Here is a 23,505-nt window from a genome sequence, read left to right on the forward strand (position 1 = left end):
TAAGAACAAGACACAGGTAACCCTAATCTACAAATGTATGGATGATACAGAGTGCATTATACAAGAAACTATCAAAATATACATTAGTTTTTATATACCATCACACACACACACACACCTATACACACCAGTCCTGTGTTTTCAAGGAAGTCAAACACTTCCTCATTTTGTCCATCATTACAAATCTCATGGGTCAGATATTTCCTCCTCTTTAAGTTCCTGAAATGACACACATGCCATTAGACCTACTTGCAAAGGTTGGTCTGATTGTGCAACAAAGAGAATTATGATGTTTCTTAACTTTACCTTGATTCTTTCCTTGGCCTCTGTCCTCTCCTCAGGGGACACAAGATCTTTGTCAAGTCGCTCGAGCCGTGGCAGGAGGATCAGTACACTCAGCCGGTGGTCTGTCGTTTCCACCACAGGATTCTCAGAAATGACCAAAGCTCGTAGACTTTTTGACACGAGGCCGAGGCATCGTAGGGCATTCTCATCCAAGATGGCATTGCCTCTAAGGGAGAGACAGAAGTATATGGGATATGTAATCTGGGGTATATCATTTTATTTCATTTGGGTGATGATGATTGGAACCACCATTGTGGCTCTCATCTGTCCTTTTGTGATGCAACTGTATACCTGACATTGAGGTATTGGAGACACTTCATGTTGGGGCTGAGGCCATCCAAGCTATCGAGCTGGTTGTCTCGAAGGTGAAGGGTGGTGAGACGCTCTAATCTTCCTAAACCCTCTAGACGTTTGATAGCGTTTTGGGCCTGAACAGAGCACAAGAACAGTTACAGGCAGTCTGTTCTCTAGGTCTTATCATGGGTATTAAGGCTGATACTAATGGATAATGCTCTTTATTACCAGATATAACCGCTGCAGGTTGGGAAGGTTGATGCCATCAGTGGTTTCCAAGTGGTTTCCCCTCAGCTCCAAAGTAACCAGGTTGGCAAAACAGCCACTCTGAAGACCATTCACTCTCTGAATACTGTTACCTGCCAGAGAGGTTCAAAAATGTCAAGTCGGTGCTTTTCCAAATATATACATTAGGCACCAGATATTTGATTAAAATCTTGCTGATGCATAAAATTTTGTTATATGGAAGACTGAAAGTAATAATATTCCTCATTTGGCTGACCTCACTTTAGGAAACTTTGCACTGTCCATCAATAGTCATTCACATGACATCATAGAAGCATCACTTATCATTACAAAAAACCAAGAGACCAACCTGTAAGATTGAGACTCTCCAAGGCGGGCCCGACCAGACCATCCAGGTCCGTGAGCTGGTTCCCTGCCATACTTAGCCACTGCAGGTAGGTCAGCTGAGCAAAGGGTTGCCCTTTGAAACACGCCACAGCATTATTATCAACCTAGAGAAGTTGTATTCAAGATTTCCCATAAGTTAATGAATAATACTGACAGCCTCAGAAATATGCTTTTCTGAATGAATAATGAGGAGAGCTCCTTTCCTTCAGCCAGAGCAGCTGGGTCAGAGATGCCAGAGGAGCAAGATCGCTGAGATGGTTGTTGGATACATCCAGAAAACGCAGGTGAATGTAATCTCTGATTGCAGATACATCATTCAGTTGCCTGGAAAGCCACAATTAAAGGAGGATATCTAAATTTAACAGGGCAAAGGCAGCCAATCTTGCTTTGCATGTATTTTTGCCCCCTTACCTGTTTTTTAGGTCCAGTTTGACAAATGCATGTCCAAGTCCATTTCCTGTTCGGCACAGTAATGAGAGCCCCTGGCTTATGGTTTCTTGGGTCAAATGCCAAACCTGTACCTGTGAGAGGGAACACATCAAAGGATTACACTCATCCAAATTGTTGGTGGTACTAAGTCACACAGGGTTAAATGTGCAACACAACCCAATTGACAGAATAAATGTCTTAACTAGTCGTGGCATGAGCATGACTCCACGCTACAGTGTCCGGATTATGTAATACAATCACCTTTTTAGAGAGCCCATTCTTTCATTTAATATTGTGGGCTAAAAGGAGTTGTGAATTTCCCTTGGGGATGAATTAATTATCTATCAATATATACTCCCAAATAAACAGTTAATGGATTCGTGAGGACATCTGACACATGGTTAATCCATAACTCTCTGGGACCTTGGAGAGAAAAGGGTGGGATGCGATGAGGGAATCTGGACTTAGTTTATATCGAGGACCTTCTTAGTGTCTGGGGTCGGTACTGGGATGAAACCTGGGATTTATAAGGTAACGTTAGTTGTGGAGTGACTGTTTACTCCACCTGTTTAAAACATGATCCTGTGGTACTACACAGTCAAAATAAGTGTCATTTATCAAACTTACAGGGCACGAAATGGACTTGAGTCCAACCTCCAGTTACCAAGCTCATAGCATGATTCGTGCCCCTCAGGTATCGTTAACTATACCTTCTCGTCCTCTCCCACTCCTTGATGGAGTTCTTCTTCTCCCTCTACATCCGACAAGACCGCATCTTCATCCATGTCAGACATCCCGTCAATTTGGCTTATTTTCACTAAAAGCAGCTGGCAGGTCACTGCAGCGGACCGGCTGGTAGTTCAACTGCACTGGGTGTCGCTAACAATGAAGAGCTAACAAGGTTAGCTTAGCTCGAACTTGAACTGACCGTTGAAAACCAAAATTAGCTTAGCGAACGACAGCTAACTCGTTAAACCGTATTCAGCTTTGTAACTTTGCAAGTATCAAACTGATACCGAAATATAACGACCAGAGTTGATTTACTAGGCAAACTTAACTAGGAGAAGCTTCTGCTAACTCTTCGATAAACCTAGCTAACTTTGGACCTCCACGAGCTAAACCTCAACTGCGTTTGTTGATGTTGCCATGGAAACTGGAGGAGCCCGCTAACCAGTCTCTGCAGGTGAAGCTGTAATTACAGACGTCAGAAAAAGAGTGAAGAGGGTGTTCCTCTTTTTTAAACCACCGATTTGCAAAAAACACACCTTTGGAAATTACAAGTTAAAATGTCGAAATATTAGCAACAGTTTACTGGCCTGCCCACACAAGACATCAATCAGCAACAATGATGTAAATGTGTTATTCAGAATTAATTTACATATGCTTGATGAAACACAGTCACATGATTGAATACAGAAATAAAAATAACTTCTCCAGACATAAATGCATTAAATTGTGAATTCATACCTGCAATATGACAAACTGAGACACTCTTCATCTACACTCGTTAGCACGACCCTGTCCAGTTCATGAGGCCACAGTCTCTCTTTATACACAGTTCATGCCCAGATCAGTCATTCACTGAATGACAAGGCATGTAGCATTAAATTAAAAAAAAAAAATCTATGGTGCATAGACAGTAATATTAGAAAATCCAATTTGCTGCCGTAAAAGATCGACACTGATCTTTCGTTTTCCATCAGCAAATGTTTCCCAACCACATAAAGCTTGTTTATCACACACAAGCTCTGAAGCAAGTGAGAACTCAAAACTGCATCATTCAGGAAGAAAGCAAAAAAGTGCATTCTGTGCAATATCCTGACATCCACTGCTACAGGATCAGTTCATACAAGTGTATTACCACTGTTGAGGTAATCGTGATGTCAAACCAAAAGTAAGAGGTTTATCTATAGATATCTATATGATGTTAATCGTGAAGTGTTGTGAGCTGGGCTTTTTCATTGTCCCGTCTGGGTCAGGAAGTTGAGGCTTCAGGGTGATGGCTCACTCCACTTGCATGTTGCGCAATAGAAGCCCCTTTTTCACACCTCCCTGCAGCATCCTGGCACCAAGACTTGTGCCTGTGATACCATCACTAAAGATAGAAAAGAGAATAAAACACACAAACCTGTAAGTAAATAAAGTCACATCTTCCATTGCTGGCAAATGCATGTATTGTCACAGTTGTGTGTTGTATGGAGTAAGCAACCAGCTTTACAGTAACAGTCAGTACAGACTATTACAAACAGGAACATCGCAACACATATGTAGCTATAGTTGGAATAGAAAACCCTGACTTCGACCGTACAAGAGGAACAATGCACGGTAATATCCGGTATTTTGTAAATGGCCATTTCTGACACCAATTGGAAACCTGAAATGATTGTAAGACACAAACATGGAGAGTCTTGTTACTTCACTGCTGCTTACATGGGGCTAAACTTCCTCCTCTTAGGATCAGGAGTTTCAGGTCCATCAGCAAGTGCCTGCAACAAAAAAAAAAAAAAAAAAAAGAGACAGGAGAATGAAATCATTCACTGCTTTCAATCATGAACAAACAATTACTCTATGTAATGTACAGTCAGACCCTGAGGCTCGACCAACCTCTTTGCCTGCAACTTCCTGCTGGATTCTTCGCTGCTCTAAGTTTTGCTGAGGGGTAGACAAGTAAAGAGGTGCAAGTTTAGACACGATTACTGCCATACACTGACAACAGGTCAGCGTTACTGTGTGAAACGCATATCTAAACTGTCTGTGTAACCACCTTATGCAACTCAGAGAGCTGCTGGTGCCTGATCAGGGCCTCCTTGCTCGGGAACTGCCTCCTACACAGCAAACAGGCCAGCTTAACCCAGTCTGTCATTCTCCCTTCCCTCTCATCTTTCTCCCCTCCTCCTTCTTCTTCACTGTCAGTTTCTCCACTGTAGGCCGGGACCAGACCCTGCGGCTGAGGTGGGGAACGCTACAGAAATAAGATGCAATGATCAACGGCTGAGGAGCTAATCGACACAGATAATGACAGTATGCTTGAAAAAGAGGCTTTGTGAGATCCTCTGCAAAAAGACAGAGTGTTAGAAAAACTGCAAAGAAAACAGACAGACACAGATACATGACAAGTACATCGCTGTGACCGGGTCCTTACTTCGGTACTTTGTCGGATCTGATCCAGAAACATCTGGGGCCGTTCAGACAGTGCCCCCTGCAGGACAGAAAAGCAAAAGTAGTGGGTTTACCATCACTCAATAATACCTGATCTTACACCGACATTGTCATATTACATGCATTGGCGCAGGATGAGCAGTTGTACAAGCCTAAGCATGAGTTCTCTGGTTAATGACACCCCGTCCTCAGTCACAATGATACCCTGCTGCCTTGAAAGTACACAGGTGTTTACAGCAAAGCACATGTGTCTGTGTCTGTACCTTTTTCTCCAGAACAGCATAGCCTGCGTCAGCACTCGCAGATTCTCGGCGATCATCTAGGCGACTGTGGCCAGGTGCCCTGGTGTAACCAGGTGGTAGAGCCGTGGATCCAATAGCAGGGGAGGAGGAGACAGAACGCATGTTCTCCTTCTGTCTATTGAGACTCTTAGCCCAGCGCTCCATATCTTTGGCAATCTATTAATAACATAAACCCCAAGAGATGCATGTTAGCCAGCAAAAGGACAGAACAGATGAAGATTTACAATTTTCAAGTGTCATATTTCAGGGATGGTTCAACACAAAAAACACCTGCACAGCACAGTGCACTCCATTTCAGCAGCCCTTCGATAAAAACCTTGATGAATTCGACATTTTTTAATTTTGGTTAGAAGAGGTGTATGTAAGAGGTGTAAATAATGATGGAACTGAGCTGTATCATACTGTAAGGCATCACTGTTATTTTGTCCACTAAAAGAAGTGCTGAATCATACATACTGAAATTTAATAGCAGTTTAAAGTTATTGTGTCCACCCTTTCACAGAGCTGAACAAATCAAAAAAAAAAGAGCAAAGCAAGCAAAAATCTATATTTAAATCACATCTGTGTACATCTGTCAGTACTTGAACGTGTGTCCACTATGTAGAGTACCTGTTGAGCAGTTTTATTCTTGGGTTTGTCTTTTTTCTCCTTGCTGCCAGGGGAAGCAAACAGTGAGTCTGACGGGGCAGCACTCATGGGGGCCCCTTCTGCATTTGACTGGCCGGCGGCAGCAGGAACGTAGGTTTGCTTCTCTCCATCCCAGTACATGTAGTGCTGAGTGTGAGGGTTATAGTAGTACTGCAAAGAGGACGCGCACACAGAACCAGACTGAAACGCTGAGTAAGGGGGCACATTGAGAAATGTCTTTCAAAAGGTGCTAGTCTAATATTTAGATTGCAGTACATTCACCACTATTTACCTGGGAGTTAGGGTCATAGTAGAGTCCTGTGAGGGGGTCGTAATAGTAGCCAGAACTTTCGTCATAATGGTATGTGGACACATCTGGAACAGCTACAGTCAAAGGCACAGGTCATTAACCTCATGTATCAAATGTAAAAACTTGAAATGATCCTAAAAGACTAGACTGTACAGAACACTGGACACACAAAGCCTTACGGTATTGCTGGAGCTCGTGCTCTGTGCCTGGTGTAGCAGGTTGGCTGGGAGCAGCTGGTTGTGGTTTTCCCACTATCTCGACCTATGGAGAGACATGGCTCTTAAAAAATAGAAAGCAATGGCATGTAATGATGCAATAATACAAGAGGCAAACAGTAACATTGTACCTGTGTGACTGGTGTGGTGGAAGTTGTGGTGATGAGAGGAGTCTGAGCGAGAGGCTGCTGCACCACTGCTGATCCAGATGTCACTGCTTCGGATGAAATGGTAGCTGCACACGGGAAAGCGCATACAAGCAGATGGCTGAAGTTCAATTGAAGTTCATTTCGAGCTTATACAACAACATAGGACATAGTGTCTCTATATATTCATCATATGTGACACCAACCTGCTGCTCCTCCTGTGTATGCACCCATCAGGGCTGCTCCTGCACTGGGCAAAGAGGCAACCCTAGCATCGACCTGGGCCTTGAAAGTTGTGCCATCTAGCCCAGAAAATTCATTTCCTTCCTGACTGTATGCCACTGCTGCCCCCTGCTGATACACTACTGTATCTACACTCTGGCCTCCACCCGATCCATTCTGAGCAGTCTGAGAGCGAGAGATTTTTTTTAAAAAATCAGGCAAAAACAAAAGCACGAGACTACAATCATAAACATAGACTCTGGAATTAAAGATATGTTGCAACCTCCTGTTTGTCATTCAGACAGGTTACCTGCGTGACAGCCCACTGTGCAGCAGCGATGGCTGTACTGGCCACTGTGGCAGCACTCACTCTGCTGCCATCCGTCAGGAACACATCACTGGCATGGAAAAGAGGCAGGTTTCAGTGGGTTTCTGGTGACCCACATTTCAAAACAGCTTCTCTTGTGTTACTAAAATACAACAGTCCCTGTATTTTGGCCTACTAATTGTAAGTAGCAGTAAGAGTGTTAATATGACATGGCAATTTCTGATTTGAACCCACAAAATTATTCTTTGCGCAACAGCAATCATGGGCAGCGCTCGTGTGTTTTCTTTTCCGCCTAGTTTAGGTGTGTGAGTGTTTACCGTTTGGAGCCTTTGGCAAACTCCACCACAATGGTCTTCCCGTCAATGGAGAGAGCTGGCTGGAGAGCCTGCAAGATCTGAAGCAGCTGAGATGCCTCCTGTTGATAAAACACAAAGAGACGTGTGAGTTAGTGTGGGTGTACTTTGAGTGTAATTACTCTATGCACATATGTATAAGATAAGGCTTATTTCAAAGTCACCACTACACAAAAATGACAAAATACTTACATTTTAGTTCATATAAGTGAATAACAATTCTCAAATACATCTGCGTAGCACTTGTGTCTGTGTGTGTGTGTGTGTGTGTGTCTTCTGATGTTTCTCACCACTATGGTAGAGAGCTGTAGAAAGGCAAAGCCCCTGTTGAGGTGTGTGTGCTTGTCCTTGATTAGGCGAACATTGGAGGGGGAGAGAGTGGCAAATGGAGCCAAAGCAGATAAGATGGCTTCCAGTGAAGTGTGAGGGCCAAGGTTTCTTAGTATCAGAGCTGATGTAGGAGAGGATGAGAGAGTATTATATTCTTAAACACAAGATTTAACAATTCAGGTACCAGGTAAAACACAGTGTTATGTAAACAAGGATCCCATGATGCTCACTTTTGGTGTATAACAATTAAAAAGCAAAACTAGAAACACCACCTTGCCTTTGTGTGTCTATACAACCACCACAGTTTCAAGGCGGACACCCAAGATTAGTGTCCCCTATTCAGTATCCAACCACATGTGAAATATGGTCACAATCTGCCCTTCTGATGCCACAGACAGGTTGACCTTTAACATTTTGGATCTAAATCGCCATCACTTTTTATCCATTGAGACATTTATGTGAAAGTTTGTCATGATTAATGCATGAATTCTTGAATTACGACCAAAAATGTGGTTTGTGTGGTCATCGGTTCATCCATCAGTTCAAGTGAATGTTTGTGCCAAAGTTAATGAAATTCCCTCGAGGCGCTCCTGAGACAGCACATTCGAAACGGACGGACAGACGCATACACAAAAAGTAGATCTTTCTAAATAGAAGAGGAGATTGGCGTGGTGGGAAATGTTAATGAATGGACTTACTGTCATTGGCAACATCTGTCTGCTGTGTAGCCTGTCCTGAGGTGACAGCAGGTCCAGATGAGTGGTAGGGCGCCGGCAAGGGCAGTAAGCCTTGGGCTCCTTCTTTTTGAAGACCGACAGGCAAATCCCTCTGCAACTGGGGCAACTTCAGCTCGGCCTCTGGGGAAAGACAGTGCACCATTAATTTATCATTACATGGTGAGAGAGAGCTTGTGTTATTGTAAAGCGGAGAATAACTGAGATTTACAGTAGTTGGGTTAAACGTTACCTGATTTCGGCACACTGCATTTGAAGCACTTCTCTCTCCTTTTAAAGTTTTGCACACCACACTGTTGAAATGTTACATGACCTACTGTTAAAAGACGTCTTAAATGAATGAGCTACTGCAGCGACTCATATACGTGCATGAAATACAAACACAAAAATTCTGATTTTCATGTATGCGTGCTTCACAATGTAAACACACAACCTTGTTGCAGAGCCAGTCCTCATTGGCACGCGGTTTTGGGTCGCTGTAGTGCATCGACACTCTTTGTCCCAGAATCAACAGCACCCCCTGAAAGAAAAAGAAAGAGAGGGAGGGGGAACAAAGAATGATTATCAGCAATAATTAGGCCACACATGCCAGAGAAAGGCCTCATCTCACAAGAGACGAGAGAATGAAAGGGACGAGAGGGAGAGGGGGACAGAGAGAAAGAAAGCAGAACTGAGGCTGAAAGAAGGAGGACACCTGAGAATTGCAACCTTCAGCTTTAGGAAATTGGGACGGACTGAGGTGGTGTGTAGTGTGTGGGTGTCCATTTTTAAGGACACAATGTATTTTGCTCAATTGTGTCATCCCTCCCCCCTTAAGGGGAAACCTTTTCACAGTTTTCCACACATCCCATCCCTCTGTCACCGCCTTCACCCCCCAGATAGACAATAGCTCCATCCTACAGATGTAATAATGGTAGATGACCCAGATATGAAAGGTTCGAAAACGAGGAAATGAAGTACTACAGTGCTTCTGATTCAACATACAATATGCCATGTGAGGAATTCTATTCACACTGTCATGCTATCGCAGAGGTGGTACTGTAAACTTAGGAGAGAGAGTCAGAGCATGTCACTGAAGAAAGACGAGTCCTCCATTAAAAGAGGAGCTTGTATTGGACAAAAGATGAGCAAATGTGACTGGGAGGGTCCAGTTATGAAAACTATGTTGTTGGGCCCCAGACAGACAGACGTCAGCATGATGTAACATGAATTTGCCTGTTTGTGGACTTCTGTGTAAGTAGAAAGAAAAGATGAATTTTCCCTCAAAGTAAAAAGACTTACCTACCTACCTCAGGGACAAAAAAATATTTCTCCACTCTGTGTGTTTATACCATACTGGAAAGCAGCATGTGCACGTGACAGGGCATGATGTGACTCTACATTTGTCCTGATATTAACCCATATGTCCCACTGTATGCATGTATATATGTGTATGTGTGTCTGTGTAGGGGAGAGTGACCTGGTTGGTCTCCATCCAGCGGGTGGCCTCCTGTATGACATTAAACTCGACGAAGGCGAATCCTCGGCTCTGACCTGGACACCGCCCAGCGCCATGGTAACCGAACAACAACAACAACAACATAACAACAACGCAGTGAGGGGTTAGTGCTTCATGTCCAGAGGAGAGAGAGAGACCCTGTATCAGCACTAATAAAATATACCATTACTTCCTCTCTCCCTTGGAAATAACACATTTGACAGCCAGTTGGAGAGCCGCTGTCAAATTCTCTGCAAGGGTGAGAGGACGCAATGTCAAGTATCTCAACAGGGTCAAGGAAAGAGGGAGAAGAGAGGGAGAATCCTACCCACTCATCAGTTTGAGTCTGAGCTCGTTGGCTTTGAATGATGAAGCACCCAGGCAGAACAGACACACACAGACACACAAGTACACGCACGCATACCTCTGCTACTCCGAGAGTCAGAGCGCAGTCTGAACTTTGTGGTACTGTGGTGTAATGCCTCATCTTAAACACTCCATGTCCTGTCCATGCATTACTATAACGGACTGACAACACATTACGCAACATATTTAGATTTCTAACTTTCTTCTAATGAGTTCACAAAAGGTCATCATTTACACAATTAAAACTGAGAGTGACTTGTCCTATAAAACAGAGAAACAATGATGTAGGGGTGAGAAAGACAGAGCATTGCGGGGGACTGTAAGTGTGCCTGAGTCAGATGGGCACGCCTTACAGACAACCAGTGAGTTAGCAGAGGGGGAGGCCAGTGAGACAATGACCTTAATGGGAAACCTTTAGAAAAAGACAAGCTTTTCTGGGTGGTATGGATGACGCTCACATAGCTGAGAGGTAGCTGCAACACGTACTATAATCCGACACTCACACGTTCAAAAATAGCTACAATGACACACACAATCAAACAGATTCTGCTTCCGCTGCTCATTTCTCAGTTGACACTGTTAGTCTGTGAGCGCTGTTCTACATCCAGTCAGACACATCGCACTTCAAGATGGATGAGGCAGCATCATGAAAGGGTAAAGGCAATTAGAGAGTCAAGGTGAAGAGGAAAATTAAAGCCATGGAGTGAAGATTTATAACCTATAGCTGTATGCATGAGTTTTGATCTTAAAAGGCAAACATGGATAGGGCTCTCCTTCGAAGCGTGCATGGGTGTTTTGCTGTGGGTACAAGCGAGAATTCAGACACCAGCAGACCAAAGAATCACAGCAGGAATCTAAGCAAAAGCCTGTATGAGTATATAAATATGTGTACTTTGCATCAACTACCTATCCCGCTGTCAGAGTATGACGAAAGATAGGAAGAGAGAAAAAAAGGGAGAACGTTTATTAATAAGAGGGAACGAGCAGATAAGAGAAAGTCACCTGAAAGAGCAATGGAGATGAAAGAGCTGGTGATGGATGAGTGTGACACAAAGGGAGAGCAAAGAAAAGAAAACAAATTTGGGCCGATGGACAAATTCTCACCTGAGGATTTGTTCCTCATGAGGCGAACCTCTCTTGGCTGGATCCCCTGCTCCTGAAGCTGTGCCCGGATCTGTGAACACAGAGGTATTAATGCCATTCAATAACAACTCGACCCTTCCAACATCACTGTGGAGACAAACACACATGCATACACTTACCTCATTGGCAGTGGCATTGGGAGGCAGCATGCGAAGCATTATGATGTTGCTTGGCCTCTGGTTGTGGTCTAGATCTGCACGGTAGTCCTGGTCCCTCTGATCCAACTCCTCAAGGGACAAGTCTGGACCAGCACTCCCACAGCTGTGCTCTTCTGCGCCCACTGGAAAAGCCTGCATAGAACAGTCACGACTTAGCAACCGATCGCTATTTATCACCCAGTACTAACTTGCCATGACTTACCCTCCTCTTCAGTGCCCCACGAGAGAACCTGTCTTCCTCTCTCTGTCTCGCCGTATTAAATTCCATCTGCTCAGAATGGACACCTACACGACCCCAGTTGCCATCCCTGCTCCCTGAATGAGGGGCACTGTTCTCGAGAAAGCCTCTTCCACCTTTCCCCCGACCCCTTTCCTGCAGGCCAGTCCGTAGCTGCTCAAACTCGCACCTGGATCCCTCCTCCTCTCTCTGGAGCATGGTAAAGGCTAGATCAGGCTGCGACTGAGAGCAAGGTGGCCACAGCAGACCCTTCCCCTCACGCCCAACGTCCCCTCGCACGTCTCCTCTCTGGTGATACCCTGGTCGATCTTGGAGATGACCTGGTGAGAAGTCAGGGACACCCAGCGATTGCTCGTCACGGCTGAATGGTCTGTCCCCTTCGACTCTGACATCATATCCGGTTCCTGCCTCCTCATCCTCTTGGCCATAGCCTCGGTAGTCCATGTCCCGAAAGTTGTGATCGTTGTGGTTGTTACCATAGCGACCTGTGCGGTCAGCTCGCCCGCCCCTGGTGACCATGAGAGACAATGTGAGACACGTTTGACACATGCACTCTCTGGAGGGGTGGTATGAGACAAATGTTTAACTCACCTCCGCTCATAGTCCATGCTGATCCACTGTCTCTGCCCCTCTTCTATTTGATTAGAGCATTAGATACCCTGGAAGTACATCAACAATTTACTCTTTTGAATGAGATAATCAAGAGAGGCACATCTGACTTTTGCAGACTAACTGTTACGTGCAACATGACTTGTATCATAGAAACAGTCTATACTTGCACGAGGGGCCTCGAGGCAGGTATCTGTCCTCAGGTTAGCTGCATTTTTGAATACTGATTTCTCCAACTTTGACTACTGTCTTTTTTTACTGATGCCCTGTTTTTTGCTTTCCACTTTACTGCTGTAATACTGGAAATTTCCCCACTGTGGGACTAACAAAAGGAATATCTTATCTTATCTTATCTTAATGTCACTTTACTCCCTCCTTCACAAACTCACCAAAAGCCACAAATACACAGAGGCATACCCTTGCACCACTAATGAGCACGTGTGTACGCGATGCACGTGCTCATGCTTACAACCCGAAAATAAGTATTCAATGCAATGACGTATGGCGGTCATCTCGGTTAGCGGGCGAGCTAACTGTTTTGGCCTGGCGTTGGCTAGCTAGTCCGGGCAGAGACGCTGCCTCCGAACAGCTGTCGGCCGTTTCAAACAACAGCTGCAGCTGAATGTGAAATAAGACCAACACTTACCCGCAGAACATGCAACCAAAAGTAGTTCTGTAAGTGTCACGCTGAAGCACCGGTGACAAGCGTATTATATTTTTCCGTGAGCCAGGAGTGATTATTTTTCAGGGAACCAAGTGTAAAATGGCCACAGCAAGACAACATTTCGGAGTGGGAGGGACGGATATCTGACTCTGGTATGTGATTGGTGCTTGGAGAGCGAGCACAGTAATGTCGACGATGATTGGACCAGACAAATAGGCCAAACCGAGAGAAGTACTACATGAGTGATGAACTGGGAGGACATGTATGGCAAAATATGATGAGGCTCTGCAGATATCTTCATATAAAATCATAGAGTCAGATTGTTTGAAGGGTTATGAGTGTTTTTTATTTGGGGAAAAAAGTAAATTAATGCCAGAAATATAGGTACGATTGCTGTAATTATTAATGAATGATCAAAGAACACATAAATACCTTATAACAGAAACCCCTAATATCAGCTTTATTCGAAAGAAAAAAAAAAAAATCCAGAAATCCTAATATATGTCACAGTACAAAAAACAAACCAAGAAAAGAAAAAGCCGCTCTAGCAGCCCACCCCCAGAGCCTTGCACCCGAACTTTGACCTTCAATTAATTCAACAAAACAATACTACGGTTACAATTTATCATTTCACTGACATAAGCTGATCATAACAGCAGGATTAAGTAAAATGATTAAAATATACTAAGAAAATTAGAGACATCAACAATAAAAAGTTATAGTACAATAAAGACAATATCATTAAAGGGGGAATGGGGAGAGTTGAGTAAAAGGCAAACTTGAAATACACATCAATAACATGTCCTTACAAAGCCTTGTAAGACATACAGTACATAATGGACATTATAGTAATAAGATAAGCCTATCATCTATCTGAAAGAATATTCAACTTATCAACTACACCACTCATGATTTGACCCACTGATTACCACAATCAAATGAATCTCTGGTACACACAAAAAAGGTCCTAAAAACTGAAAATATGTTTAACCTGATTGTGCCTCTAGGTATAGTACAATGTCTTCCAGTAAAGTGAAGGTTTCTATGTCACTCTGAGTAGCTATTAATTCCATTACCCATATGAGCCATAAAATGTGGCCATCAGGGGTAACTTTGGCATGGGAACAAGGGGTTAGGTCAGTGACGCAGAAGGCCTTTCCATGCATACAGTACGTAGACACATATGTTAATACACACCCACACAAATATACACACATTCACCGCATGCAGACCTGCACTGGAGAAAACAAATCAACCACACAGTTGCACACATGTGCACACACACACGCGCACACACACACACTCACAAACGCACTAAAGTACAGGTAAGTAATCCAGTATGGGAAAAGATCTCATACAATCTAGTTTAGGCATACCCCTGCATAGCGCCTGAGTCAGAATATGGGCCTGAAGGAGCCAAGCCAATGACAGGGAGAAAGCATTCACAAATGTGATGTGTGGACACTACAAATGACAAAATAATACCCCATCTAAGTTATGAATCCCTACCCCACAACTTACTCTTCTTGACCACTGCTCTCAAGGCACTACATGTAGGCGATACTGTGTAAAATCCACTTAGACATGGTCTTAATTCAAACCCATTTTATATGTTTGTCTTTTTTTCTGTCTTTCTCTCTCATGTCCCCATTGTCTTTGGCCTGGTAAGGACCTTTTCTCTCTTCATTCCAATCATGGCACGTTTTTAACCTGTTTACATCTGCCCAACTTCAAATCACCCCACACTAACTGCCCTTCAGACTTAGATCTAGATCAGAAAGTTTTTGATAGACACAAGCAAAATGGCACAAAACCTAATGGACCAAGATGTAGACGCCTATCAAATCATTTAAGACCTGCTTTAATTTGCTGAGGATAATCAGGTGATCAGAAATTGAGCATAAGCAAAACTTTTCAGGGCCCTCCCCTATATTCTCCCCCATGTAAAATCTCAATGGACGCTGCCCTCCCCATCTGTGCTTAACGGCAGCTCTCTCCTCTCCCAGAGCTTATAACAGAAGGCAGGCAGCCTTCTTGCTACGTTTCTTGGCCTGCAGTGCTGCTCTAGTTGCCATCTCAAAGACTTCCCTCACACCATCTTTGGTTTTGGCAGAACACTCTTGGTAGCCGTAGGCACTGATGCGGTTCGCCATCTCTTTGCCATCTTCATATTTAACTGGCTCCTGGAAACAACAGAAAGGTTTAAATTATCGCAGTTATACCAACAAATGTGTACATGTGTGCATGGGGTGTGGGGGGGGGGGGGGGGAGGCTGACCTGTTTCATTTTGGCAAGCTCTCGTCTGGTGTGCTCATCATTGCGCAGATCTTTTTTATTGCCCACCAGGATGATGGGAACATTTGGACAGAAGTGTTTCACTTCAGGCGTCCACTTTTCTGGAATATTCTCTACAGTGAGTAGAAGGAAAGAATGCAGTGATTAGTAACATACATCAATTTCACAATCACAAGGTGTTCAATACATAGTGGTGTGACTGCTGCAAAGACAATACCTAAACTGTCAGGGCTGTCTACGGAGAAGCACATGAGAATAACATCAGTGTCGGGGTAGGAGAGAGGCCTCAGTCTGTCATAGTCTTCCTGACCTGCTGTATCCCAAAGTGCTAGCTCTACCTGAGAAAAGAGAGAGAGAATAACATGTAAGGATGGATGCATGAAACATGGATATGTAAACAGGGTCAGGTAAGCATTTCAAATGATTAAGCACATCCATTGTACAATTCTTACACATGCACATATTAATACCTATCATGATATAATGTATATCTGTGAAGGAAAACCATGTCTGGTTGCATTGTACTTTTCAGGAGTCATTGTAGAACAGTGCCAATTACATAGATACACAGATAATAATCAGCAACTACTTTAATAATCAACTAATTGTAGTCATTTTAGGGCACACTAATTTTACACGGATCAACACAAAAAAGAAAAACAGTAAATATAAACATTTGCTGTTTTTCTTAGTCTCCTGTGATACTACATTGAATACATTTGTGTTTTGTACCATTGGTGGGACAACACATGCAATCTGAAGTAGAGCTGCATCAATTAGTCGATTAATCAATTAGTCACCCAACAGACAAGCAAGCAGTTAAATTATTTTTTAGGACTCATTGGAACATATTTCACCATTTTCTTGCACTTTCTAAACCAAACAACAACTTCTCATAACATGATAACCAAAACAAAATTACATAGAAACTATCATTGCTCTTCAAGGACCCTTTGAGCTCCGCAGACCCGAGTCTGCAGTCAGTGTTTTATGTCTTACCTGTTTGCTATCCACTTCAATGTCTGCCACATAGTTCTCAAACACAGTGGGGACGTAGACCTCTGGGAACTGGTCCTTACTGAAGACGATGAGCAGACAGGTCTTCCCACACGCTCCATCCCCAACTATGACCAACTTCTTCCTGATAGCAGCCATCTATAGAAAACAGAACAAATCAAGATTATTGCTTTATAACGTAACAAGGTTATTACAAGTCACACCTATCCCCGAATGACGCATCCAAACATAATTTTTCCAACAGTGCATAACAGGATGAATAAGCCTTTTAAACTTTATGGTGAAATTACATTGCGTGCTATGTTTCAGCAGCAGTTCCCCTGGTTAGCACTAAACGTTAGAAGTAACAGCACAGACGTTAGGAACAACAGCACACCGGCCTCCTCAGATCCTACAGATCATATCCTGATGTGCGACATAAATATTAACCAAAACGACACAGCTGGCAAACATGGAGGCTGCCTCGGAGGTAAAGGGTGTAAACATATAACATTTCCGTGCGGTGTTCCCATTCCTGCTGAAAGGCTGTGCAGTTTAGTCTGGGCCTGTCAAACCAGCTAGCGTTAGCTAGCAAGAAAGCTAATGGTGTTTCCCGTGGTCTGAATTGCTGTCACTCAAGGTATTCTCTCTGAATTTATAACTACAGCGTTCATCACACTACCGTGATACTTCTGTGACTGAAACAAAAACCGGCTTCAAGTTTTAAAAGCTATCGCTGAATATGATTACCGCTTGATGTTTCTGTGTCCGCCTTTCTCCTCTTCCTGACCGACTGGAAAACTCCTCCCACCGCTCATACGCATATGCGCAATTACGTCATTCGTCAGCAGGCTGCGGCAGCTTGACTTACGTGTATGTAAGATATAACATGACTACAGTACTGTTTGTCAAATATTAACAAATGAGTAATGAAACAGTATAGGACGACGATGAAGAGGAGGAAGAAGAAAAAGAGCAAGAAGTCCGTGACTCTTAAAAACTTACCTCTTCACAAGCTATGACTTTCGTGGTACAGGCTGTAAAGAATTATTCAAGTGGTTTTTTATTCTTATTTTCGATAATTTTTTTTTATCCGTTCGTTATGTGTCTTTTTTATGTTGCTGCCTGTGATATATTCTTCTTCTTTTTCCTCTTCTTCTTCTTATTATTATTATTCATTACACGTTCAAGTCTAATCATTAGACATTTTCACTGATCTTTTATTGACTTTCAGATTTCAGTGATGCAATACATTCAATTTGTCCATATGTACAATAGCAGTAGACACAAATGTAAAAAAAATATATATACATACATATAGGAATATATATATACATAGAAATTATCATTTGGTTAGAGGGAAAATATAGCCCTTTTGAATATTTTCAAGTTTCAGTGTTGACTGTCCATTCAGAGCTGAGATAAAGATAAAAAAAAAAAAAAAAAAAAAGACAGCAGAGACACATAGGTTACAGATAATTACATCTTAAAGCTTTAAAGAGTCACGTGTAGTTGGAGAATTTCAGTAAGCTCTATGTCACAACTGAATCATGAAACGTTGTCTTATTTCTATTCCACCCATGATTTGTTTTTGCATATTTGGGATTACGTTTGCAAGCATGAATTACAATGATTGTACATTAGCAGCTCTGCATAATGTTCAAGTATGCCTCTCATTCCTGCCTGAGCACTTGGACAGAGAGACTCTTAAGTGTGTCTGAGCTGTCTCGGCTCTCACACTCTTGAAAAGCATCTCCATTATTTTGGAGGGAAGTTCGCCTCTTCAAGCCCCCTTAAAGTGAGCACAACTTCTCTTCCCTCCTCCTCAGCATTTACTTGAGCTCATTAAGAAGTTCATAGAGTTACAACTCTGCTGCTTCTATTTGTTTCTATGGACACCGGAGGTAAAGTTGCTCTGATTGGCTGCCTGGCTCAGCCAGTCTCGGGTCTATTTCCTGACATTGGTGGTGGTGGTGGTGGTGCTGTTGCTGCGCTGGTAAAACAGCACATAGGCTTGATTTGTCTGAAGCTGGTTCTCTGAGACTGGAGTCACACTGTCGATGGGTACATGGAGAGGAATCATGAGAAACAGCTCCAGGTTTATAGAAAAGGCATGTCAATACAGATGACACATCCACACAGTACTCATTTTAAATAGACTCTGTATGACATGCAGTAAGCAGGGTATTGCATATTAAAACAAAATTATTGAAGTGCAGGGTGAGTCTCACCTGGAGTCATTGTAGAAACACCATCCATTTTCGTCTGAACAGCAGGCTGTGTAGTGGCCCATGTTCACTGTCCCAGCATGGTTGCATATTGCATATAAGTCATACAGAATTGGGCCTGTGGGGACATACATTGGCATATTGACTGTGGTCTTCAGAACTGTCAATTTCACAAGTTTGCAAATTATGAAATAATCTGTTGTAAGATAGGGTCTTCATCTGTCACATTCAAAAACTACTAAAATATCTACCCAACAAATAGCACATAGGCCATTATTTTACATTGTATTTTAAAGGGCTAATGATCAAATTAGTCAATCATGTAATTGATTGTAATTCAGCCCATCAATGACAGAGTGACTTCATTGCTCCGGTAGCCCATCTTGCCATGAAACCATAACATCCACAGTTCAAGTAAAGCTGGAGACCTTTACTGCAAATCTTTCCCATCTCTTTCTTGCAGCGTCTTTTGTTTTGCTCAACTCAAAATAACATTCCATATAACCGGCTTTTGAAAATCTTGTTTTTGAGTCGTCTATCTACTGGTGTTAAAAGGTTAAAAACAGTTACTTTCACCCATGCGTGGATCATTTTCTTTCAGCTGAAGCCATGACCTCAGTGAGGCCTCTGTTTCTTTAACCTCTCCTGCACATTATATTATTTCTACCTTTCGCTGTTTTCCTTTTGTTGAAGCTAAATTAAATGGCTCACAGGAACATACCAAGCATTCACCTAAAAGGAAATAATACACAGATGGAGGAGTATTTGAGACATGTACAAGGAGAAACTGAAATAAAGGTGTGTTTGTGTTACCACAGTCAATGGGTCCATAAGGTCCAAGGTCCAGGTTAGTGAGTGGGAAGGACACATACACCGTGCTTTTACTGATAGACCACCGTGACATTGTGAAACGATTCAGATCTGATGGAGACTGTTAAGCATCATCATAACTTCCTGCACCAGGACATCACTTGCTGATAAGGTTAGTGCACCAAGCAAGAATTATTGCAAAGGATACGGATTACAATAACCTGGGGAAACCTCTGGATGGACAGCCGCTTGGTACACTCTGTATGCCTGTTACACCTCTCGCACATCTGAAACACACACACACCTCAATATAACATTTGCAAATACACAGGATCCACTGTATGTAACTAACTAGTACAACAAAGTTAGTGAAATGAATGAAAACAGCTGGAAAGTGTGATCCACCACTGATGTTATTTAACTTTGTATTATAGTTTTATTTATCCACATATAAACTATTCTAACATTGTTTGGAGTGCTCATAACTCATCCTGCCATAACAAAATACTTTTAATTCAGAAGTTCTTAAAGGGATAGTTTGGTGTTTCTGCAGTGGAGTGATGGTATAGGCTGCTAAGCAATACACTGCTGGAGACAGAGGCAGCAACAAATAAAAAAAAAAAAAATCAATATCATTGTAAGGGTACGTTATGTTTAGGCTATTTTCACAGCTTTACCTTGTCTTCAGACACCCGTTCCGACAGGAAATCGAAGCTGATATATCCATCTATGCTCTCTTCAAAGCCACCAGACTCCTTTCACAAAAACGGTAATTTCACCTCGCATAGAAGGGTAGTTGCTGGTCTACTACTGCCTGAATCAGCTAGTTTGTTTGTGTTATTGTGTGACTTCCATGAATCCAAACTAACCCTTTAAAACACTAAAGTCACAAACTAGCTGATTCAGGCAGCAGTAAACCAGCAACTTCCATGTTCCGCGTGGTAAAATTACTGTTTTTTTCAAAGGAGTCTTGCGGCTTTGGGGAGAGCGATCAGCCTCCCATTGGAAAGGGCTTTCCAACAGCAAGGTAGCAATTCTAAATATAGCATACACTTACACCGATGTTGGCAGCTTTAGCAGGGCCTTTTTTTAGGTGGCTAAAATGTGTGTTGTTGCTGCCTCCGTCCACAGTCATACATTGTTTAGCTTCCTACACCAATACTCCTGCTGCTTCTCCAAACTGGAGGTGTGCCATCTGCTGCACCTAATACACTGGCAATGAACAAGCAACTCATACAGCTCACTCTGTATATATGTATATGCCAAAAGGATCAACAAATGATTACATTCTGCTATATTTACGTCTTACATAGCATCCCAACTTTATTGGAATTGGTGTTGTAACTGACAGTGTCCTTGACCTTTGACCCAAAAGTTAGAGACACACTGATCTATTGTAATCTATTGCTTTTGCACTCTCTGTGTTAGCTTACTGGTGAATTCTCCTTGTCCAGTTTCTCCTCCTGAGAGAAGAGGTCCAGACACTCCCTCAGGGTGACCTCCCCGGCAGAGCTCCTCTTGGGGATGGGCAGCGACAGATCACAGAACACATCGAATGTATTGGAGTAGTGGGAGCACACTGAGCAATGCAGCGAGCTCCGCAGCTGGCCTGAGAACAGATCTGTGTGAGAAGAGTGGCAAGAGTTAGCATCGCTCGCCCTCAGTGAACCTAGAATACAGATGAGACTGGATGGCTGTCCTTACCCACTATTTTGCTGTCATCTCTCTCCAAGTGCTTCTTCCACATGGCAGCTGCCTCTTCCGAAATCCTGAGCGAGAATAAGAGACGAGTGGAAGAGAGAGAGCAAAATGTGGTCACATGAAAGCTGTGAAAGTTTCAAGGATATAATCGTTTCCACATCAACATGCACACCTAAATCTGGCGTATTTCTGTTCGGGCTCCTTCCCTGCCCGCCGAGCGTAGGGCCTGCGGTTGATTTCGGTGTGCAGCTTGTCCAGAAGGAACCTGAGGAACTCCTGTGCGTCCTGTTGACTGGGTTAAACACAGAGAAATGTCTTCTTCCTGTCACTGTTACATGCAGCTATACATTGCCTTTGCACACCAATGATGTTGCTCGCACAAAAGTCTCATGGGAAGATGCAGTTGATCTTTAGGAAGACAAAAACATCATCTATATTCTCACCTGTAACCACTGAAGTATGGCACTGCTTCTTTAAAAAGACTGTAAAACTGTCGTGGGTTTACAACTGTGTCCGCTTCGTTTTCATCCCAAAGGCCCGACAGCACCTGAGAGAAAGCTGGCACCGGAAGACAAGGAGCAATGAGAAAAGGTGAAGGAGTAACATGAGAATAACAAATAATAGGAAGAGGAGGAAACAGCAGGGGAGAGGAACATACCTTCCATGAGCTTAGCATCCTCTTTGGAGAACTTCTCCTGCCTGTAGGGCTTCAGGAGGCAGTAGTCCCTTAGGCCACGTGTGTGAGACAAACATTGGACTATTGCATTCAGAAAACACTGAATTGGAGATAAAGCATGGGGGAAAGTGAGCATGTTTGTGCAAAAACAATTAAAAACACTGGAGGTGTTTCTTTAAAGGACCTGGACTGTTAAACACTTACTGTGTTTCCTATGTTTCTAAGGCCAACCCTTCCACTTCCTAAGGCGAGTTGCTCTTTCTGGAAGACAGACAGCACAAGAAGCTGTTGATCCAAACTTACATCTGCAAGTATATCGCCTATTTCAGTTTGCATACACATGTAGCTCAATGCATGCATGTCCTACTATTTGACCCCTGTCTGTCTGCCTTAACCCTGCCATGTCAGTGTATGTACCGCACTGGTGAGACAGATTTAGCCTTCTTATCTCATTAACATAACAAGAGAGTCTAAAAGGAGGTCAGCCTCAAGCATTCATCCTATTAGAGACTATGGAGTGCTGACAGGTGCTTAAACACGTGTGGGTTGATGTGTACTCTCCATTAATTCCCACTTCTCTGTCTGTGTTTACATTTGTCTCATGGGTGTCCCATAACTTCCACACTAAGAACAAACTGAATAAAAGGTTTGTATGACACACCTCGTTATCAGTGACCAGGAGGAGGCCCATCAGTGAGGTGTAGAGGACAGACTGGGAGATGTCAGCCGTCTCTCTCTGGAGGCCTTTCTGAGACACCAGGGTCCGACACAGGGCTTCACAAGAGCCCTCCACGTTGACGCCACTGGCTCCAGGCATCCTATTGCTGTTGGTAAACCTCACCAAAAAGGGTTCCTGAGACAGATAGGAAGGTTTCCCAAAGAGATGAAACCTCAGTGGTTTGCAGGCTCAGGCCGGGTAGGTTGCACCACCTGAGCTTTTTCCAAATGTAGGGTCAAAGGTGAGCAGAGGGTGATGATAATTCATAAGCTGTCTGACAGACAGAGAGAGTCTTCTTTTTAAAATGATCTTCTTTTTCCAGGAAAACGATGAGCAATGTTATTCAAGGCTGAAGGAAAAAGAACAGGATTAATTTGTGAATGAGCATCCCCTTAAGGTAAATCCTTATCTTGAATAGATCAAGTTGATCCACTCACAGTTCTCTCTCTAATTACAGCATTCAGAACAGCTCAGAAAGTCAAGGTCTGACAGAGACCTTACTGAATGCAGACATCAATGAATCAGCTCGAGAGTAGGAATTAACAAAAAGAGATTTTTGGCGGCTTTACATCAAGTGTCAATTAATTAAAGATTCAAGTATGTAACCGATAAACCAGAACAGGCCGATCTCACTACCAGTGTTCTGAGATTTTACCAAAGTCAAATCTACACTCTCATTGCTGTTTCTGTGCAGGTAAAGCATTAAAAAAATCTTGGAAACACTGTTAGTTTGCAAATAATGCCTGACAAATATTGTAGCATTTGCGAATAAACAGAGCGGTTCGGACTCACCTGATCACTTGGTCACTCTATCTGTGGACAAACTGTCCCTACCAAGCTGTTCCCATCACCTGCTGAGCTGTTAAAAATGCATAAGGGGACATCTACTGTTTCACCGTGTGTCTGTAGGCTAGAACTGAAAGTCTACCTCTCTCCCCTGCCCTGCCACCGGTGTCACAGAGAAAGAGAGAGGTGGAGACAGAGGGGGAGGATAATCAT

General features: G+C 43.1%; 4 protein-coding genes across 5 annotated transcripts; all 4 read right to left on the minus strand.

Moving 5' to 3' along the window:
- Window positions 1-177: 177 nt before the first annotated feature.
- lrrc23 (leucine rich repeat containing 23) lies at window positions 178-2,623 on the minus strand. The gene is given in 8 exon segments (XM_076741404.1): window positions 178-219; window positions 307-511; window positions 637-773; window positions 868-998; window positions 1,235-1,378; window positions 1,478-1,596; window positions 1,684-1,793; window positions 2,412-2,623. Coding segments are annotated over 8 exon segments (972 nt in total). The 5' UTR covers window positions 2,496-2,623.
- A 360-nt stretch (window positions 2,624-2,983) lies between these two features.
- On the minus strand, window positions 2,984-13,210 carry rbm10 (RNA binding motif protein 10). The gene is made up of 23 exons (XM_076740811.1): window positions 13,065-13,210; window positions 12,401-12,468; window positions 11,774-12,317; window positions 11,533-11,703; window positions 11,375-11,444; window positions 9,887-9,960; window positions 8,861-8,947; window positions 8,660-8,720; window positions 8,392-8,550; window positions 7,654-7,814; window positions 7,328-7,425; window positions 6,993-7,080; window positions 6,667-6,868; window positions 6,446-6,549; window positions 6,279-6,360; window positions 6,082-6,173; window positions 5,772-5,960; window positions 5,124-5,318; window positions 4,844-4,900; window positions 4,466-4,663; window positions 4,306-4,353; window positions 4,132-4,187; window positions 2,984-3,796 (listed from the first exon to the last, which is right to left on the minus strand). Exons 2-23 carry the CDS (start codon window positions 12,415-12,417, stop codon window positions 3,706-3,708), a joined length of 2,844 nt encoding a protein of 947 aa, XP_076596926.1. The 5' UTR covers window positions 12,418-12,468; window positions 13,065-13,210; the 3' UTR covers window positions 2,984-3,705.
- A 192-nt stretch (window positions 13,211-13,402) lies between these two features.
- On the minus strand, window positions 13,403-17,190 carry LOC143326603 (rho-related GTP-binding protein RhoA-C-like). The gene is made up of 5 exons (XM_076740297.1): window positions 17,124-17,190; window positions 16,377-16,532; window positions 15,595-15,715; window positions 15,360-15,490; window positions 13,403-15,265 (listed from the first exon to the last, which is right to left on the minus strand). The coding sequence occupies exons 2-5, from the start codon at window positions 16,530-16,532 to the stop codon at window positions 15,092-15,094; spliced, it is 582 nt and encodes a 193-aa protein (XP_076596412.1). The 5' UTR covers window positions 17,124-17,190; the 3' UTR covers window positions 13,403-15,091.
- A 382-nt stretch (window positions 17,191-17,572) lies between these two features.
- On the minus strand, window positions 17,573-23,424 carry usp21 (ubiquitin specific peptidase 21). Of its 2 annotated transcripts, none has more exons than XM_076740294.1 (12): window positions 23,299-23,424; window positions 22,450-22,855; window positions 21,993-22,049; window positions 21,771-21,888; window positions 21,556-21,670; window positions 21,285-21,404; window positions 21,116-21,180; window positions 20,845-21,032; window positions 19,620-19,698; window positions 19,415-19,522; window positions 18,605-18,719; window positions 17,573-18,427 (listed from the first exon to the last, which is right to left on the minus strand). In XM_076740294.1, exons 2-12 carry the CDS (start codon window positions 22,603-22,605, stop codon window positions 18,322-18,324), a joined length of 1,227 nt encoding a protein of 408 aa, XP_076596409.1. In that variant the 5' UTR covers window positions 22,606-22,855; window positions 23,299-23,424; the 3' UTR covers window positions 17,573-18,321. The 2 variants fall into 2 exon arrangements, with proteins under 2 accessions (XP_076596409.1, XP_076596411.1); XM_076740296.1 differs by having other exon boundaries at window positions 18,199-18,427; window positions 22,450-22,641; window positions 23,299-23,408.
- Between the last annotated feature and the right edge of the window lie 81 nt (window positions 23,425-23,505).

This window comes from Chaetodon auriga, chromosome 10 (genome assembly GCF_051107435.1).
Source record: "Chaetodon auriga isolate fChaAug3 chromosome 10, fChaAug3.hap1, whole genome shotgun sequence".
In the NCBI taxonomy this organism is placed as follows: Eukaryota; Metazoa; Chordata; class Actinopteri; order Chaetodontiformes; family Chaetodontidae; genus Chaetodon; species Chaetodon auriga.

Bases quoted from the DNA above. Each gene is read 5' to 3' on its own strand.
- rbm10 (XM_076740811.1), bottom strand. The intron at 8,551-8,659 runs GTAACGTTTAAC...GTCTTTCCCCAG, and splicing joins ATGCAGTGTGCCGAAATCAG to AGGCCGAGCTGAAGTTGCCC. The intron at 4,664-4,843 runs GTAAGGACCCGG...TTATTTCTGTAG, and splicing joins AGATCCGACAAAGTACCGAA to CGTTCCCCACCTCAGCCGCA.
- LOC143326603 (XM_076740297.1), bottom strand. From the start codon at position 16,532: ATGGCTGCTATCAGGAAGAAGTTGGTCATAGTTGGGGATGGAGCGTGT. The intron at 15,716-16,376 runs GTAAGACATAAA...CTCTTTTCTCAG, and splicing joins TTGAAGTGGATAGCAAACAG to GTAGAGCTAGCACTTTGGGA. The intron at 15,266-15,359 runs GTCAGCCTCCCC...TGTTGTTTCCAG, and splicing joins AGCTTGCCAAAATGAAACAG to GAGCCAGTTAAATATGAAGA.
- usp21 (XM_076740294.1), bottom strand. From the start codon at position 22,605: ATGCCTGGAGCCAGTGGCGTCAACGTGGAGGGCTCTTGTGAAGCCCTG. The intron at 21,889-21,992 runs GTAAGTGTTTAA...TCTCCAATTCAG, and splicing joins TTAGAAACATAGGAAACACA to TGTTTTCTGAATGCAATAGT. The intron at 21,671-21,770 runs GTATGTTCCTCT...TTCCGGTGCCAG, and splicing joins GGATGCTAAGCTCATGGAAG to CTTTCTCTCAGGTGCTGTCG.